Below are 16,349 nucleotides of genomic sequence, written 5' to 3'. Positions count from 1 at the left end.
TTATACTGTTTGAGGCAACTTATTTTTTATTCCTTATTACTTCCCTTCCCTTCCAATATTTGTATATCAGTGCATTTGTGATGTTACTGTGACACTGTAATTTCCTTTGGGATCAATAAAGTATATCTAAACTGTTGGAGAAACTCAGGATAAGCAGTATTCGTTGGGAGGAGGTGGGGGTGGGGAAGGAAGGAATTGACATTTTAGATCAAAACTTCCCCTCCACTGATGCTGCCCACTGAGTTCCCCCAGCACTTTTTAAGCTCTAGTTTCCAGCACCTCTTATGTCTTCACATTTACAGTACTGTTTTACATTTCATCGGAACTACTTTTATGGTGGACCTTTTACATATAAAATAGCTACACAAGAGATTATTTAAAGACAGGCCTTACTTACGTGAATACTAAGTTTTTTACTCTTCCCTCCCTGATGATCACCGAACCAGTTCACCAAATCCGCTTTGCTGAATGACTTAAGAGCTTGAATCTGATAACAAAAGAAATCAGTATAGTATTAACACAATAGTTATACACTTTCAATATAATAAGAATTTTGACAACTGTTATTAATCAAACGTAATTTGGATTTTTTAAAAAATGAGGAAAACTTTGTTCCTTCCAATCTTTGCCAGCAATTCTTCTGTTCCTTTCAAATGAAATGTATTAAGGAAGACATGGCTGCATGCAAGGCCAAGTCCACTTTCCAAAATCTTTCCCCCCAAAATGATTGGGAGGAAGTTTCCTCTCTCATTCCCAGCTTATGTAGATTTGTGAAAGTACAGATATAAATTATTTATGTATCATGCAAGTTAGAATATGGCCCTTTATTGCTGATCCATTATTTAATAAGATCAAGAATTTGGGGAGAACAGAATACAATTAGTTCAGAATTAACGTAAATAGGCACTTGATGGTGTGGATTAGGTGGACTGAAATATCTGTTATCGTGCTGTATGACTACAATTCCAAATTGTATTAGATGAGAATTAAATGATTGAAATTAAGTATGGTTAATCTAGTACAAAGATAAAAGAATATTCTCAAAATTCTCATTGCTCTAAAATCTTTAAATAGTAAAACTTGAAATACTTTTATCAATTAGAATGTTTTAAAAATTAATTACTTAATCAAATAATTTTCCATGTAAGCTAGGCTGCATCAAGTGTAACATCCTTTCTTAGTAATATATTTAACTTATTAATACCTCATGGGTAAGCCTGTCAAACAGATATTGTTGTGTAAAAACTTCATCCCAATTTCTGTCCACCTCTTCTCCTAGATGTGTATCTTCACATAGCTTAAGCTTAATCAATGCAGTTACCTGTTGAAAAAGATGAAAAAAATCAACAAACTGAAATACAGCATTGCTCAAATCAAGCAATAATCAAAACAAAGGCAAAAGAAAAAGAAAACAAAAGAAATATACTTTATTTATTAGTTTGCAGCTGAACATTAGATTGGCAAAACAATATCTAAACTGGTAACTGCTCCAAGTGTTCTGCTCAGCTTCCTATACCCGGTTCCATTTACTTCAATAGACCCGAATTGCAGAAGAAGGTAGAACACGCACCTGCTGGTATAAAGCATACTTAGCTCCAGGAGGATTTCTACACAACAAAATTATCATAGTAAAGGTTAAGTTTAATAAAATAATGCCCAACCTTAGTAGAGTAATTCAGAAACCTGTTTCACAATTCTTTACCAAGAGTCCTGCAAATTGTATCTTAAGTTCTTTGTCATGTTACCCTGTATCTATTGGTAATCTTGATCGTTCCACAAATGAAAAGTTTCTTTTTACCATATCTAAACCCCAATGTAAATTTCTTATTATTAAATCTACTCTTTCCCAACTATGTGACACAATAAATACAGAGAGAAGCAAATTTAGTGTTTTTGAAAGGATTTATGTAGCAAAATTACCAACATCAAAACAAAGATGTAAACTTGGATACAAGTTATGATGCACAAACTTAGTTTTTAAAAAAATGCTATTTCGGTGTTGCTTAAATTACCATTAAACACTAGATGTGACTCCCTGACTTGTCTTACTAAATAGGCATTAACCTACCCTGAGATATTACTGTTAAAGACCAACATTACAAACAAACATGTATGTTCATATACACATACTGGAGGAAGCAAATAGTATCCTTAATTTGAATTCCACCTTCATTAGACTCAGAGATACAGAATTGAAACAGGGCCTCGGACCCACAGAGTCTGCGACAGACTTGTCCTAATCCATTTTATCCTTCCCACATTCAAGTTAACTCTCCACTCCTGTCCACATTCCATACACAAGGGGAAATTTTAAATGGGCACATATCTTTTGGGATGTGAGGGGACACAGAACACCCAAAGGAACACCAAGCAGTCACAGGGAAACCTCCTCACAGACAGCACTGAAGATCAGAATTGAAAATGGGTCACTGGAGCCATGAAGCAGCAACTCTACAAGGTATGTCACTATGCTGTCCAAAACTGCTCAATGGTGACCGGAGTAACTGATGCATACTAACCTGATTCAACCCAAATTCATTTAAAGATGAGATCATCTTTGAGGTGATAAATCTGTCAGCTAAAATTTTTAAGGCAATTGGAGGAAAGTATGGGGGGGCAAATGTCAGAGGCAAGTTTTTTTTATACACACATCTCTACCACCAAGGATGGTGGGAGAGGTAAATATATTAGGACATTTAAGAAATTTTACAGGTCAGCCCCAGGTACTGTTGTCAGTTTTTAAAGCCCACTTCATTTGATAACGTACAGCATATTTCCTCAAATCCATCAGTAGATTAATCTTAAGAGTAGGTTATAAGGTCAGCACAACATTGTGAGCCAAAAGGCCTGTACTATGTGTAGGTGTTCTATATTTTGTATTCTATAATTTGCCAGGGGAAGCCCAAGTGGAATTTCACTGTCCATGTTGCCCAAAATATCTCTTTTGCATAATCTAATAAGAGATTTATTTATTTTATATGTGATTTGGATACTAATACTTGATCAGCAAGCTGCAGATGCACAAAATTATGAGGTATTGCTGGTAGTGAAGGTTATTGTAGATTACAGGCAGTCCCCGGGTTACGTACGAGTTCTGTTCCCGAGTTTGTCTTTAAGTCGGATTTGTACGTAAGTCGGAACAAGAACATCCGGTAGTATTTAGCGTCAGTTAGTTAAACGTTTACCTTAGTATATAGTATATATTTTACCTTTCTATACATATAAAACACTTAAGAAATGTATGTATTCCAATAATTAAACCACTGCGTTGCTTAGTAATAATTGTAGCTTTCATCGGGGCAGGGCCTTTCACATGGTCCTTTATTCTCACTTTATCCATTATCCTTTAAAATTGTTCTGATCGTTGACCGACTGTAGCCTAATGCTTTTCCAATGACCGATGGCGTTTCACCTCTTTCCAAACCACCATTATTTCCACTTTATTTTCAATCGCGATCGCTTCCCATCAATGGAACAGAAACACCGTAGGCAGCGGGTCCCGAGCTCCACTGGGTCGTAAGGACCACCACACTGAGACAGGCTAAATGGGACAAGTGGGGGCTGTGCTGGGTTTGGGTATTTGATCCTCCACAACATTCCACGTAGGAATTTAAACTGGAGGTGGCAGTGCTTTTTTTTTTACGAGGTGGAGTTGCGAGCTCGACATCAACCCAGCACAGATGGTACGGGAGTCACTGGATCGACATCAACCCGGCACGGGAGAGGTCTGTCACTGGATCGAACTCGGAAACCTCCGTTCTTGAACCTGATGCTGATCTCACTGTGCCACCAGCCGACTGAAACGGTGGGGGGTGGGGGTGCAGTGGGTCGGGATGAATCTTACTAAGAAAAATTTAAGCCAAATACAAAGTTAAACACTCAACCCAGTGTCAACGGCAACGACTTAAAATGGTGGACGGCGTTCTCCGTCCTCGGTTCCTAAGTACGAGTTGTCCATAAGTCGGACGTTCGTAACTCAGGGACTACCTGTACAAGGGAATCTTGATCAGTTAGGGAAGTTGGCTGAGGAGTAGCGAATGGAGTTCTTTACAGCAAAGTATAAAGTAATGTATCTTGGAAAGTCAAACCAGTGGAGGACTTACACCATGAATGGTAGGGCACTAGGGAATGTAATGGAACAGCGGAACCTACGAGTACGTCCATTGCTTGTTGAAAGCAGCATCATAGGCAGACAGGTGTTCAAAAGACAATTAGCATGCTGGCCTGCATCAGTCAGGGTACTGAGCATAGGAGTTAGGATATTATAGTAATGATCTTTCAAGATTCGCTAGGTTCTGGCATGGCTCCCAAAGACTGGAAAATTGCAAATGTCGCTCCACTCTTAGAGAGGGGTGAGAGGCAGAAGATAGGAACTATAAGCCAATTAGTGGGGTCTATAGAGGAAGGGGGAAAATGGATCAGCCATGATTGGCAGAACAGACTCGATGGGCCAAATGGCACAATTCTCCTCCTATATATTATGGTCTTAATTGACTCCACAGACTGACCCCTGTGGAGTCAATTAAGGATGATGTCTCAGGGTATTTGGAGGCACATGATAAAATAGACCACAGTCAGCATGGTTTCCTCAAGGGAAAATCTCTTCTGACAAATCTGTTGGAATCCTTGAAGAAATAACAAGAAGGATAGACAAAGGAGAATTGGTAGATGCTATGTACTTGGATTTTCAGAAGACCTTTGACAAGGTGACACATAAGGCTCTCAACAAACCACAAGCCCATAGTATTACAGGATAGATTCTAGCATGGATAAAGCAGTGGCTGATTGGTCGGAGGCAAAGAGTGGGAACAAAAGGGAGCCTTTTCTAGCTGGCAGCCAATGACTAGTGGTTTTCCACAGGGGTCTTTATATGTTGTATGTCAATGATTTGAATGATGGAATTGATGGTTTTGTTTCAAAGTTTGCAGACAATATGAAGATAGGTGGAAGGGCAAGTAGTTTTGAGGAAGTAGGCTACACAAGGACTTACAGATTAGGAAAACGGGCGAAGAAATGACAGATGGAATAGAATGTTGGGAAGTGTATGGTCATGCACTTGGTAGAAGAAATGAAAGGGTCGAGTATTTTCTAAATGGAGAGAAAATATAAATAAAAACAGATTTGCAAAGGGGCATGAGAGTCCTGTGCATGATTCCCCAAGAGTTAATTTGCAGGTCAAGTTGTGGTGAGGAAGGCAAATGCCATGTTAGCATTTATTTCAAGAGGATTAGAATATAAAAGCAAGGATGCAATGTTGAAATTTTATAAAGCACTGGTGAGACCTGATAAAGACTGGTCTTTACTGGCAGTAAAGACTGTTGTATTGTGACCAGGTTTGGGCCCCTTATCTTAGAAAGGATGTGCTGACACTGGAGAGAGTTCAAAAGAGGTTCAATGATTCCAGGATTGAATGGCATGCATTATGAAGAATGTTTGATGGTTCTGGGCCCATATTCACTAGAATTCAGAAGAATGAGGGGTGACCTCATTGAATGGTGAAAGGCTTGACAGAGTGGATGTGGAGAGGATGTTTCCTATGGTGGGAATGTCCAAGACCAGAGGACACAGCCTCAGACTAAAGGGGCATACTTTTTGAAGAGATGGAGGAATTTCTATAGCCAGAGAGTGGTAAATCTGGGATTCTTTGCCACAGGCAGCTGTGGAGGCCAAGTCTTTATGTATATCTAAGACAGAGGCTGACAGATTCTTGATTGGTCAAGGCATGATGGGATACAGGGAGAAGGCAGGAGATTAGCGCTGAGAGGAAAATTGGATCAGCCATGATAAAATGGCTGAGCACTCGATAGGCCAAATGGCCTCATTCTGCTCCTACGTCTTATGGTCTTATATGTTGTACTTGTGCAAGTCATTGGTGATGCCACACTTGGAGTACTATGTACAATTTTGGTCACCCTGTGAGTGTAGTAAAGATTTAAAGGATGTTGCCAGGATTAGAGGGCCTGAGTGAAAGCAAGAGGCTGCCAGGATAGGACTTTATTCTTTGAAAAATAAGAGGATGAAATAAAAATGTTTAAAACTATGAGAGGCAGGTGTAGCTGGCAAGGTGAATGACATCAATCTTTTCCCTAGAGAGGAGGAAATTTACAAAGGGACATCTCTTTCATACAGAGGACAGTGTGATAATGAATGAGCTGCCAGAAAAAGTGGTTGAGGCAGGTTGGTACAGTAGTATCATTTAAGTACTTGGATAAGTATATGGAGGGCAGGGCTGGAGGAATATGGGTCAAATGCAGGAAATTGGGATTAGCTGGGTGGGCACTGGTCAGCATAGACTTGTTAAGCTTAAGGGCCTGTATCTATGGAGTATTGCTTTATGGCTCTGAAATTATTTGCTCAGACTTTCTGACAAGACCCATGTACTGACCAATGAGACCCAAGATACTACAGATGCTGGAATCTGGAGCAACAAACACTTTACTGGAGGAACTCAACAGGCCATGTAGAATCTGTGGATGGAAAGGAATTGTTGACATTTTGGGTTGAAACACTGCATCAGGACAGAGTGGAGAAGCAAGATGGCCAGCAGAGAGGGTTCCAAAAAGTGATAGGTAGACTGAGGATGGATGTGAGATGGCACGCAGGTGGTGCCCAGTAGGGGAGGTGAAGGGATGGAGTTGGAAGCCTGTAGCAGGTAACAAATGGAGGCACAGGTACAGAGCAAAAACAGGTGGAGAAAGGTTGGGGGGGGGGGGGGGGAAGAGGAGCATAAAGATAGGAGGCAGTTGCTGGAGGGAGGCACAAGCAGCACAAAACACTACCAAAGCTAGATCTGTAAAAGTAAAGGAGATGAAAATGCAAGCTTTTGGAGTTGAAACCAGATGGTAGGTGGGATTAGAGCAGGGAAATCGAGTGTGAAGTGAGTGGATGGAGCCTGGAGTGGGAGGGGGTTGAAGATGGGTGAAGGGGGCTAGGGGAGAGGGTAGGTAAGAGGCCAACCAGCCCTGAAGCAGGGTTTTGACCTTTAAATGTCAACTCTTTTTTCCTCTAACAATGCTGCATGACCCCCTGATTTGCATCAGCACATTGCTGGTTGCTCCAATGTTCTTTAAGAGATTGGAATGCACTCAAATGTGAATGTGACTAAAGCAAGAACGTGTTTTAGCAGCAGATCTAAAACACTGCTGAAAGAGTGTTTTAACACACTCTCAGTGATGGAAGACACATGCTTTTTGAATCTCAGCTCAGGATAAATAAGTTTGAATAGTCTTGTTTCAAACGATCCAGCTCACGTGAATGTGGATATTGAATTAGTGGCTGGGTAAAAGAGAAAGACAATAGTGTTTTTTTTGTGGGGTGGGGGGTGGAAAGCACGTGGAGATGAATTGTGCAAGTTTAACCAGAGTAACTGAGAATTTAATAGAAACTGCAGATACAGCAAATCTGAAACAAAAAAGAAAATACTAGAAACACTCAGCAGGTCAGAAGAGTTTCCAATGTGAATGGTTAACATAATTTATCTTCCCATTTTTCCACAGAGACCCCTTTGTTTCCTCCACCCCCACTGCCTCCCCCACTCCATCAACAACGCAGCATTTTCGTTTTCTATTTCTCTGGTGTACAGTTACCAGGGTCAGGAGAAGATGTGCAAGCTGACTAAACAGAAGCAGTTACAGTTTCAAACTATCAGCACATTTGTGGAATAGACATATTTTCCAATTATATCAGCATGGGTTGCCACATAGATGAGAAAACACACAAGAGACATTTCTCCAATTTTTTAGCGACAGTTACTTTTTTTAAATTAAAAGCTCTATTGGACTAACAAGAGCTATACAGAACTGATTTTGAAAAGTTTTACAATTAAATTATTTGTAATATTACTTACCTGAGCATTGAAGGAATCCTGATTCATTGACATTAATCTCTTATTAAAGCTTTTCAGAAATTCTTCAATTTTCTTGTCTACTACTTCAGTACTGTTTAAGAATTTAAATACAATTAATAATGCTGGAATCAGGACCCTGTACATTAAATTATAAAATGACATCTGAAATGAAAATAAGGGTTGTTCCACAGTACACATTCAATAAGATCATGGCTATTCCTCTAACTGGAATCCACATTCATTCTAATCCCCATTCCCTCTATTCCCACAAATTCAACAACAGGAATTACCAGCAGCTGTGAATATTTAGAAGCTCAAGAGAAAGCAATCTTTAAGATGCAGAAAATTAAAAGAAAGGAGTAAAGCACACAAAAAGGAATATGATAGTGCAAGACATGAAAGTGTAAATGCAAAATTCAGGTGATGGCGAAAGAAATTGATAAAGAGATTAGTGAATAACACAAGGTTGGTTTAGAGAGGAGGTATAAAAGAGAGAAGTGGATAACTCACTTGCACCAAATTCTGTATCATATCATTCTGTAATTTTCAAAGCTAATTGCTGCACTCTTTCCCCTGCCCAGCCCAAAGATACAATGAACAGAAGCAACAATCAGAAAAACGCACTTAAATTTTGTTGCCTGGGTTTCCACTGTGATTGAGAATCCCAAAATTCCAGAAGTATTTCGGCTGGAAGGATACACGTGGTACCTGAAAGCATAGAATATAAAACTACATGAAAGGAGCTGTTATTTCAAATTACTCTCTACTTGTCAGTAGAAAGCTTATTTATGGAATGTAGGATCAACCTTTTTGTAAACAAACTTCAAGAATTGTTCAAGCAATGCACAGTATTTACTTTTAACTGAAATTTATTCAATAATTTTATTTGATTACAACCACAAATGTGAGACTTTAACAATCCAGTGCATTTTGAATAGGAGTTGAAGATCTCATAATGAAACTAGTAAGCAAATTCCCACAGCAGGAGCAAATTTGTCAAATATTTTTCAAACTAATTCAATTTATCTATCAAATCCAATAAACCAACATCTCCTTTTTGTGCTACAAGGAAGGCATAGAGATGGCATTCAGTTGGTGTCCAGTTATTAAGGAACATTCAAGAATTTCGGCAACATTACAACAAATTATTATTTCTACTTTCCACCAACCCCTACAATTTGATTTTGTTTGCCCCTTATTCATTTTATTTAAATACATCAGTGTTCATTATAACACACACTGCACATATTTGACTTCCCTTCACAAATATAGAGCTGCAACATAGTGTTTTATTTTAATTAACTAAAATACAGTTCATCTTCAGAAAAAGAACTCACTGAAATCTCACCAGTCTTTCCAATAATCAAGTCAATCTTACAACTTCATTTCAGAACCAGTGACAAGAAAACCATCTCCAGTGGAAAAATTGGCAGCAGCCCAGGAACCACACAAAAACATGTCATATAACACGATATAAATACGTCTCCAATCCTCTTGCAACCATCTACTCTGATCAAAATGAAAATCTGATTTCTGAACTCTGACAGTTATTTCAATGTTCAATTTTCTTTTTGTCTGTCTTTCTTGCTGGGCCAGGATTTTAGCTGATATTCTACAATCCTGCTTAGCACTGAACTGGACATTCCAATTTTAATACAATTGATGTTTTAAAATCACAATGAATTGCATTATTTAGTATTCTACACTGTTGAACTGCATTCTTTGTTTACTTTTTACCCACTTTTAAATCTAGAATGCAATGTCATTCAATTATATCTATATTTACTCTTTTGAACCAAAATGACATCCTAGTCTTTACTTCACGTGAGTTTCAAGAAGAGCATTGCTGATAAGGACTTTGAATAATACACATTATTAAAAAGGTGAAAAAATATTTACCCAAGTGTTTCCTTTGTCCTCAGAAAATCAAAACAAGGTTCTTCCATGTGCATCTGAAATCAAGGATCAAAATCATCTCAGCAAAAGAATCTTGTTCTCTGTACGGTATAAAGTAGAATCTGTCCCTCTTGCAAGGATTTTTTTAAAAAGTTTTAACACATAACAAAAAAAGGGCTAACAATGTTCAGAGTCTTAGAGGAGATGGTGTGAAATCTTGGAAGACGATCAGTTTCAAGCAAGTTTCCATTGATTTGAAGCAAATGTAACTGCATAATTTAAGAGAAATAAAGGGGAACTTGCTGAACCAGCATGAATAGGAAGGTCCAGGAGACTTATGAAGGAAATGGTAACAGGCAAGTTCAGAAATAACATGATTGAGCACAGCTACATAGATTTATGAAAAGAAAATCATGTTTGACAACCCTTTAAAAATGGGCCATTTTTGGGAGAGAGGTAGGTTTGACAAGTAGGGTTCTACAGAGGCACTGCTGCTTACAGTTTTTATCTCAATGATATTTATGAAGAGTGTGAACTAAATTTATCAAAGTTTTAAGATGATAATAAGCCAGGAGGTAGTGAGGCCTGACAGGAGTGCAGGGACATAGACAAGTTAAGGACATAACATATTCCACTTATTATGGAAAAATTCAATGTTATCCACTTTCGTGGAAAAAAAGAGACAAGTAATGCAGAATATAGGGACTCCCTGGGCTACAAGTGACATGGTTTGTACAACACTACACATTTTCCCACACATCGTTAAAGCACATTTAAAACTAGTAACAACAACAAAATGTTTGATGGTATTCACTAATGAAAGGAATGAGTGTATGTTCCATTAGTTTGGCAGTGAAGATAATTATTCAATGAATTGAAAGCATTACAGCATGTATATATGCAGAGTGATATATAGATAGCTATGGAAATTTATTTCTAACTTAGATTGGCTTACAAACAGCTCTCAGGAACTTTCTGTTCCAGAGATTCCTGTACTTTTTAAAATAATGACAGATTATAAGGGTAAACTGTGTCCTTTGACAAAAATCCTTAAAAGTTGTTAGGAAGTTCAGCAAGCAATTTTGAAGGCAAAAGCTAAGCTGGACAACACCACAAAAAGGCTGTGTACAGAGTGGAAATCTAATCATGACAAAAATTAGGGTGATCTCACTGAAACATACACATTCCTCAGAAGCCTGATAAGGCTGAGGTGGAATTCATGCTTCCCGTAGCTGTGATAATTAGAATATGTCATGGTCTACAGCCACTCAGGACCTATCACAGTTCAAAGTTCTAAGATCAAAATAAAATTTATTATTGAAGTACACAGACATCACCACATTCAAACATACTTTGTTGATCCCGAGGGAAATTGGGTTTTGTTACAGTCGCACCAACCAAGAATAGTGTAGAAATATAGCAATATAAAACCATAAATAATTAAATAATAAGTTAATTATGCCAAGTGGAAATAAGTCCAGGACCAGCCTATTGGCTCAGGGTGTCTGACACTCCGAGGGAGGAGTTGTACGGTTTGATGGCCACAGGCAGTAATGACTTCTTATGATACTCAGTGTTACATCTTGGTGGAATGAGTCTCTGGCTGAATGTACTCCTGTACCTAACCAATACATTATGGAGTGGATGGGAGTCATTGTCCAAGATGGCATGCAACTTGGACAGCATCCTCTTTTCAGACACCACCGTCAGACAGCCCAGTTCCACCCCCACAACATCACTGGCCTCATGAATGAGTTTGTTGATTCTGTTGGTGTCTGCTACCCTCAGCCTGCTGCCCCAGCACACAACAGCAAACATGACAGCACTGGCCACCACAGACTCGTAGAACATCCTCAGCATCGTCCAGCAGATATTAAAGGACCTCAGTCTTCTCAGGAAGTAGAGATGGCTCTGACTCTTCTTGTAGACAGCCTCAGTGTTCTTTGACCAGTCCAGTCCAATGCCAAGAATCATTTTCTTGTGGGCATACACAGTAAATTGAGGAAACATAATAGAATCAATGAACTGTTGCACCAAACAGACGGACAAACAACCAATGTGAAAACACAGAAGAAAAAATAAATAAGCGATAAATATCGAGAACCTGAGATGAAGAGTCCTTGCAAGTGAGTTCATATGTTGTGGGAAAATAGCAATGATGAAGTGAGTGAAGTTATCCCCTCTGTATGAAGAGCCTGATGGTTGAGGGCTAATAACTGTTCCTGAACTTGGTGTGTAGGTCTTGAGGCTCCTATACCTTCTTACTGATGGCAGCAGTGAGAAGAGAACAAGTCCTCGGTGGTGAGGTTCCTTGATGGTGGATGCTGCTTTCCTGCAATGGTTGGGAGAGCTTTAACTGTGATGGACTGGTCTGTGTCCACTACTTTTTGGAAGATTTTCCGTTCAAGATCAATGGTGTTTCCATACCAAGCTGTGATTCAACCAGTTAATATACTTTCCACCACACATTTATTGAAGTTTATCAGAAGTTTTAGGGTCATGCTCAATCTTCATAAACTCCTACGGAAGCAGAGGCACAGCTATGCTTTCTTCATAACTGCACTTGGACGCTGGGCCTGGAGAGATCATCTGAAATGATAACACCAAGGAATTTAAAGTTGCTGAACCTCTCCACCCCCGATTCCCTGATGAGAAATGGCACGTAAACCTCTAGTTTGAACCTCCTGAAGTCGAAGATCAACTTCTTGTTCTTGCTGACATTGAGTGGGAAGTGATTGTTGTGGCATCACAAAGCCAGATTTTCTATCTCCCTCGTATATACTGATTCGTCACCACCTTTGCTTTGGCCTATGACAGCGGCGTCATTGGCAAACTTAAAAAGGCCATTGGAGGAGCAGTGCTTAGCTTCACAGTCATAAGTGTAAAGCGAATGTAGTAGGGGGCTAAGCACGCAGGTTTGTGGTGGACTTGTGCTGATGAAGACACGGGAGGAGATGAAGTTGTCAATCCAAAATGACAGGTCTGCAAGTGAAGAAATCAAGAATCCAATTGCACTAGAAGTTATTGAGGACAAGCTCTTGGAGCTTACTGATTAGTTTTGAAGGGATGATGGTACTGAATGCCAAGCTGTAGTCAATAAAGAGCATCCTGATGTATGTAGCTTTTCTGTCTAGATGTTCCAGGATTGAGTGAAGAGCCAATGCAATGCCATCTGCTGTGGACATATTGTGATGGCTGCCAAAATGGAATGGATCCAAGTCACTTCTCAGGCAGGAGTTGATATGTTTCATTACCAAACTCTCAAAGTACTTCATCACTGTGGGCGTAAGTGCTACTGGATGACAGTCATTAAGGCAGGTTACCATGGTTTTCTTAGGCATTGGTATAATTGAAGCTTGCTTGAAGCAGGTGGGTACCTCTGACTGCTAGAGATTAAAGATGTCCAGCCTGTTGATCAGACCCACTCTTTAATATTCAGCCCAGTTCAGAATTTGGGCTGGATGTGTTCACTCTCCTAAAGGATGCTCTCTTGTCAGCCTCAGAGACTGAAATCTCAGGGTCATCAGGGGCTGTGGGCATTTGTGAAGGCTCCTCCACGGTCAAATTGAGGATAGAAGGCATTGAGCTCATCTGGGAGCAAAGCCTTGTTGTCACCTATGTCACTCGTTTTCACTTTTAAAGAGTAATAGCATTCACGCCCTTCCACAGCTTTTGAGCATCCTTCAGTGATTCAAGTTCAGTCCAGAATTGCCACTTCATACGTGAGATAGCTTTCCAGAGATAGTATTTGAACCTTCTTCTATTACTTGGTCATCAGTCATGAATGCCACTGATCTGGCCCTCAGCAGACTGCTTATGTCATGGTCCTTCCAGGGCTTCTGGTTGGGGAAGATTTAATGATTTTGTAGGGACACACTCATCTTTGACTGTTTTTATTATGTCCATGACAACCATGATTCATGAAGAAATCCTTTTGCACAGACTGCAGTGAAACTTAAAAATTCACAAATGAGCAGAACTGTGGAGACTCAGTCATAGAGTACATTTAAGACCAACTCACCAGTTTTTAGATGTTAAGGGAATCAAATGATTAGGTCCAAACAGGGAAGTTATACAGAGGTAAAATGATCTGATTAAATGGTTGAGAAGGTACCAGAAGCCAAATGGCCTTCCACAGATCAGTGTCAACCTATGCAAGTGCAACTCATGTCACTAAAATATGCCAGAAATATTCAAATACATTTAGTATTCTGACAGCTTTGACATCCAGCTTAGCCGACTGAAGAAGAATTTTTCAACATTGTCTCTGCCAAGCTTTGTCCCCTTCTAGTTATAACATAATTTGTGGTAAGGCACAATTAGCATAAAAACTGTACCAATAAAGTTGGGACTGGATTTATTCAATTTGCCCCATGGGATGTCTGCACTGTGCAAACTGCAAGTGCCAAGCACATCTGTAGCATCTCTTACTCAAGCCAGTGAACATATAGAGAAATAAGCATATTTATATGACTTACTTACAACATTGAAAATATATATAGTTATAATGGAGAAGGGGAAGTTAGTAGATGTTTCAGCCATTAAAACATGCAGTACATTTTAATTTGTGTCTACTGAAGCAGGTCTTTTCTAACCCAAATTGAAATTGGGAAGTAGCAAGTATAAATAGGTCTGAAACGTGAGTAAAATAGAAAATTGTGATTGAGTTGTAAGAGTATACATAAAATACCAATGAATTACAACTGTAATGTAACTTCTACATGGCCGAGAGTGAAACAAAGAGTGAAAAAAACAGTAGGACTTGGAATTCCAAAGGCCTTCTGACAAATACTAGTGAACTCTCAAATGATTCCTTCAACAAATAAGTATTTTTTAGAAATTAAAATTACTAATATTGAAAATGAGATTTTGTGTACATTTACTTACAACAAGTAGTTCCATAAGGGCGTTTTCCCTTACTTTGTGACAACCTGACTGAAAAAATATTAAAGTTAGCTATTTAGTCTTAAAAGAATCTTTCACTTGTTAATAGCCAAATTAAAACAAACAATATCAAAATGAGTGGCAAGCCTGTAGTCATTTAATAATGATGCTGTTATGATTAAATACAATGCTTATATTTTCATACAGTACATTCACAGTATACTGTGTAATTTAACAAATAATTTTAGATTTAATAAAAATAAGCTGACATTAGAAATATTCTTTGCAAAAGTTCTTGAAAGAATAAACTCTTCTTGGGCTTCCAGCCAGTTACAGGTATCGATAATAATTGACGTTTCGATGACAAACTCCATCACCTTCATCAGGGACAATGCTGAGGCATCTCTAGTCTGGTGGTATTTATACTGCCATGGGACGTCCCTCCTCTCATCCAATCAGGAGGGATGGGCTACAGCAGTACAATTACCGCCAGACTCGGCATCATCCCTGATGAAGATAGCGGAGTTTGTCATCGATACCTGTACCTGGCTGGAAGCCCAAGAAGAGTTTATTTGACATATACACCAGGAAAGCACCAGATCCTTCAAAACATGAAAGGTTGAACATGGACAATTTGGCAATATGCACTACTACTTTGAGAGACAGAATAAAAAACTTACTGAAATCCTTCTAACTCTGTTACATTAACTATGGAAAGAATATATGATTATGATTTTCAACCAAGAGTATCTCCAACAGATTGAGAAAACACTAAAGATTAGGAGTTATAGAGACATTCAAGACAGGATACTGTAAGATGGTAAACTTATGAGTCTGCATCAACCATTGATCACAGAAGAAAACGTTTGAAAATAGCTAAAATTGGGTGAAAAATGAATACGTTGTTAGTAATTCACCTGATAATAAACAGTGACCTCTGAATTGGCATCATTTTTGTTCAGTGACTTCACTTTGCACACATGTGGCTTATTAGGTAATTCCACAACCCTGAACTGCACAGGTACATCCTTCACCAGTGGTTTACACTGCAGCTTCCTGCAATGCAATTAACAAAGTATAGTAATCATTCTACCATTTTAAAATTATATGGAATTATAAGAAATTCAAACAGCATTTCTGGGCTTTCAGAAAGTTATATTTTGTTTAGCAGGGAGGGCTTTATTTTTAGAATTCACCAGTAATTCATTACGAATTTCACCACATTTGTGTGACAAGGAGGAAGAACAAAATACTTACTTCACAATATAATTTAGAAATTCAACGGACTCCTTTGAAGAGAAAACAGAATCATTAGTTTCATGCTGAAACACTACCTTTGATAAATAAAAAATAAAATCTGTTTAAAGTCAAAGCAGATGTACTACATGAATCAAAACACACATCTTAAATTTCCCCAATCAGAATGCACTAAATTAACTAGTTAAGCCCCAGGGCTTTCTACTCAGTACTGTGTATGTATAATAACAAAATGTTAACACTTGTAGTTCTTGTGCCCATTGTGACCTTAAATGCCAGATTTTAAAAGCATTGGCAGCAAATTTGGTGAGAAGAAATGAAAATTAAAAACAGTTCAATAAGACTTGTGTCTGAACCCAATGAATTTGAGAAATAATGTGAATGTCCTCCTCATAAGGGGCACTAGAAACAGTATCTATCTGCATGACAATGACCCAAGTTGGCCTGGCAGTGCTGAGCAAAAATA

The 16,349-nt window shown here is 38.7% G+C and overlaps 1 protein-coding gene across 1 annotated transcript in view; it reads right to left on the bottom strand.

Annotated features, from left to right (window-relative positions):
- The window catches only part of LOC132401907 (nardilysin-like), a 77,581-nt gene that overhangs the window by 8,105 nt on the left and 53,127 nt on the right, over positions 1–16,349 (bottom strand). Inside the window, exons 23-30 of the mRNA XM_059984251.1 lie at positions 15,884–15,915; positions 15,544–15,682; positions 14,630–14,677; positions 9,746–9,798; positions 8,471–8,554; positions 7,847–7,937; positions 1,205–1,321; positions 398–487 (exon numbers count right to left, since the gene is read on the bottom strand). Coding sequence (XP_059840234.1) covers positions 398–487; positions 1,205–1,321; positions 7,847–7,937; positions 8,471–8,554; positions 9,746–9,798; positions 14,630–14,677; positions 15,544–15,682; positions 15,884–15,915 — 654 coding nt within the window. The remainder of the gene's footprint in view (positions 1–397; positions 488–1,204; positions 1,322–7,846; positions 7,938–8,470; positions 8,555–9,745; positions 9,799–14,629; positions 14,678–15,543; positions 15,683–15,883; positions 15,916–16,349) is intronic.

This window comes from Hypanus sabinus, chromosome 11 (genome assembly GCF_030144855.1).
Source record: "Hypanus sabinus isolate sHypSab1 chromosome 11, sHypSab1.hap1, whole genome shotgun sequence".
Classification (NCBI taxonomy): domain Eukaryota; kingdom Metazoa; phylum Chordata; class Chondrichthyes; order Myliobatiformes; family Dasyatidae; genus Hypanus; species Hypanus sabinus.
This window is presented reverse-complemented; position numbering and strand designations above follow the sequence as displayed.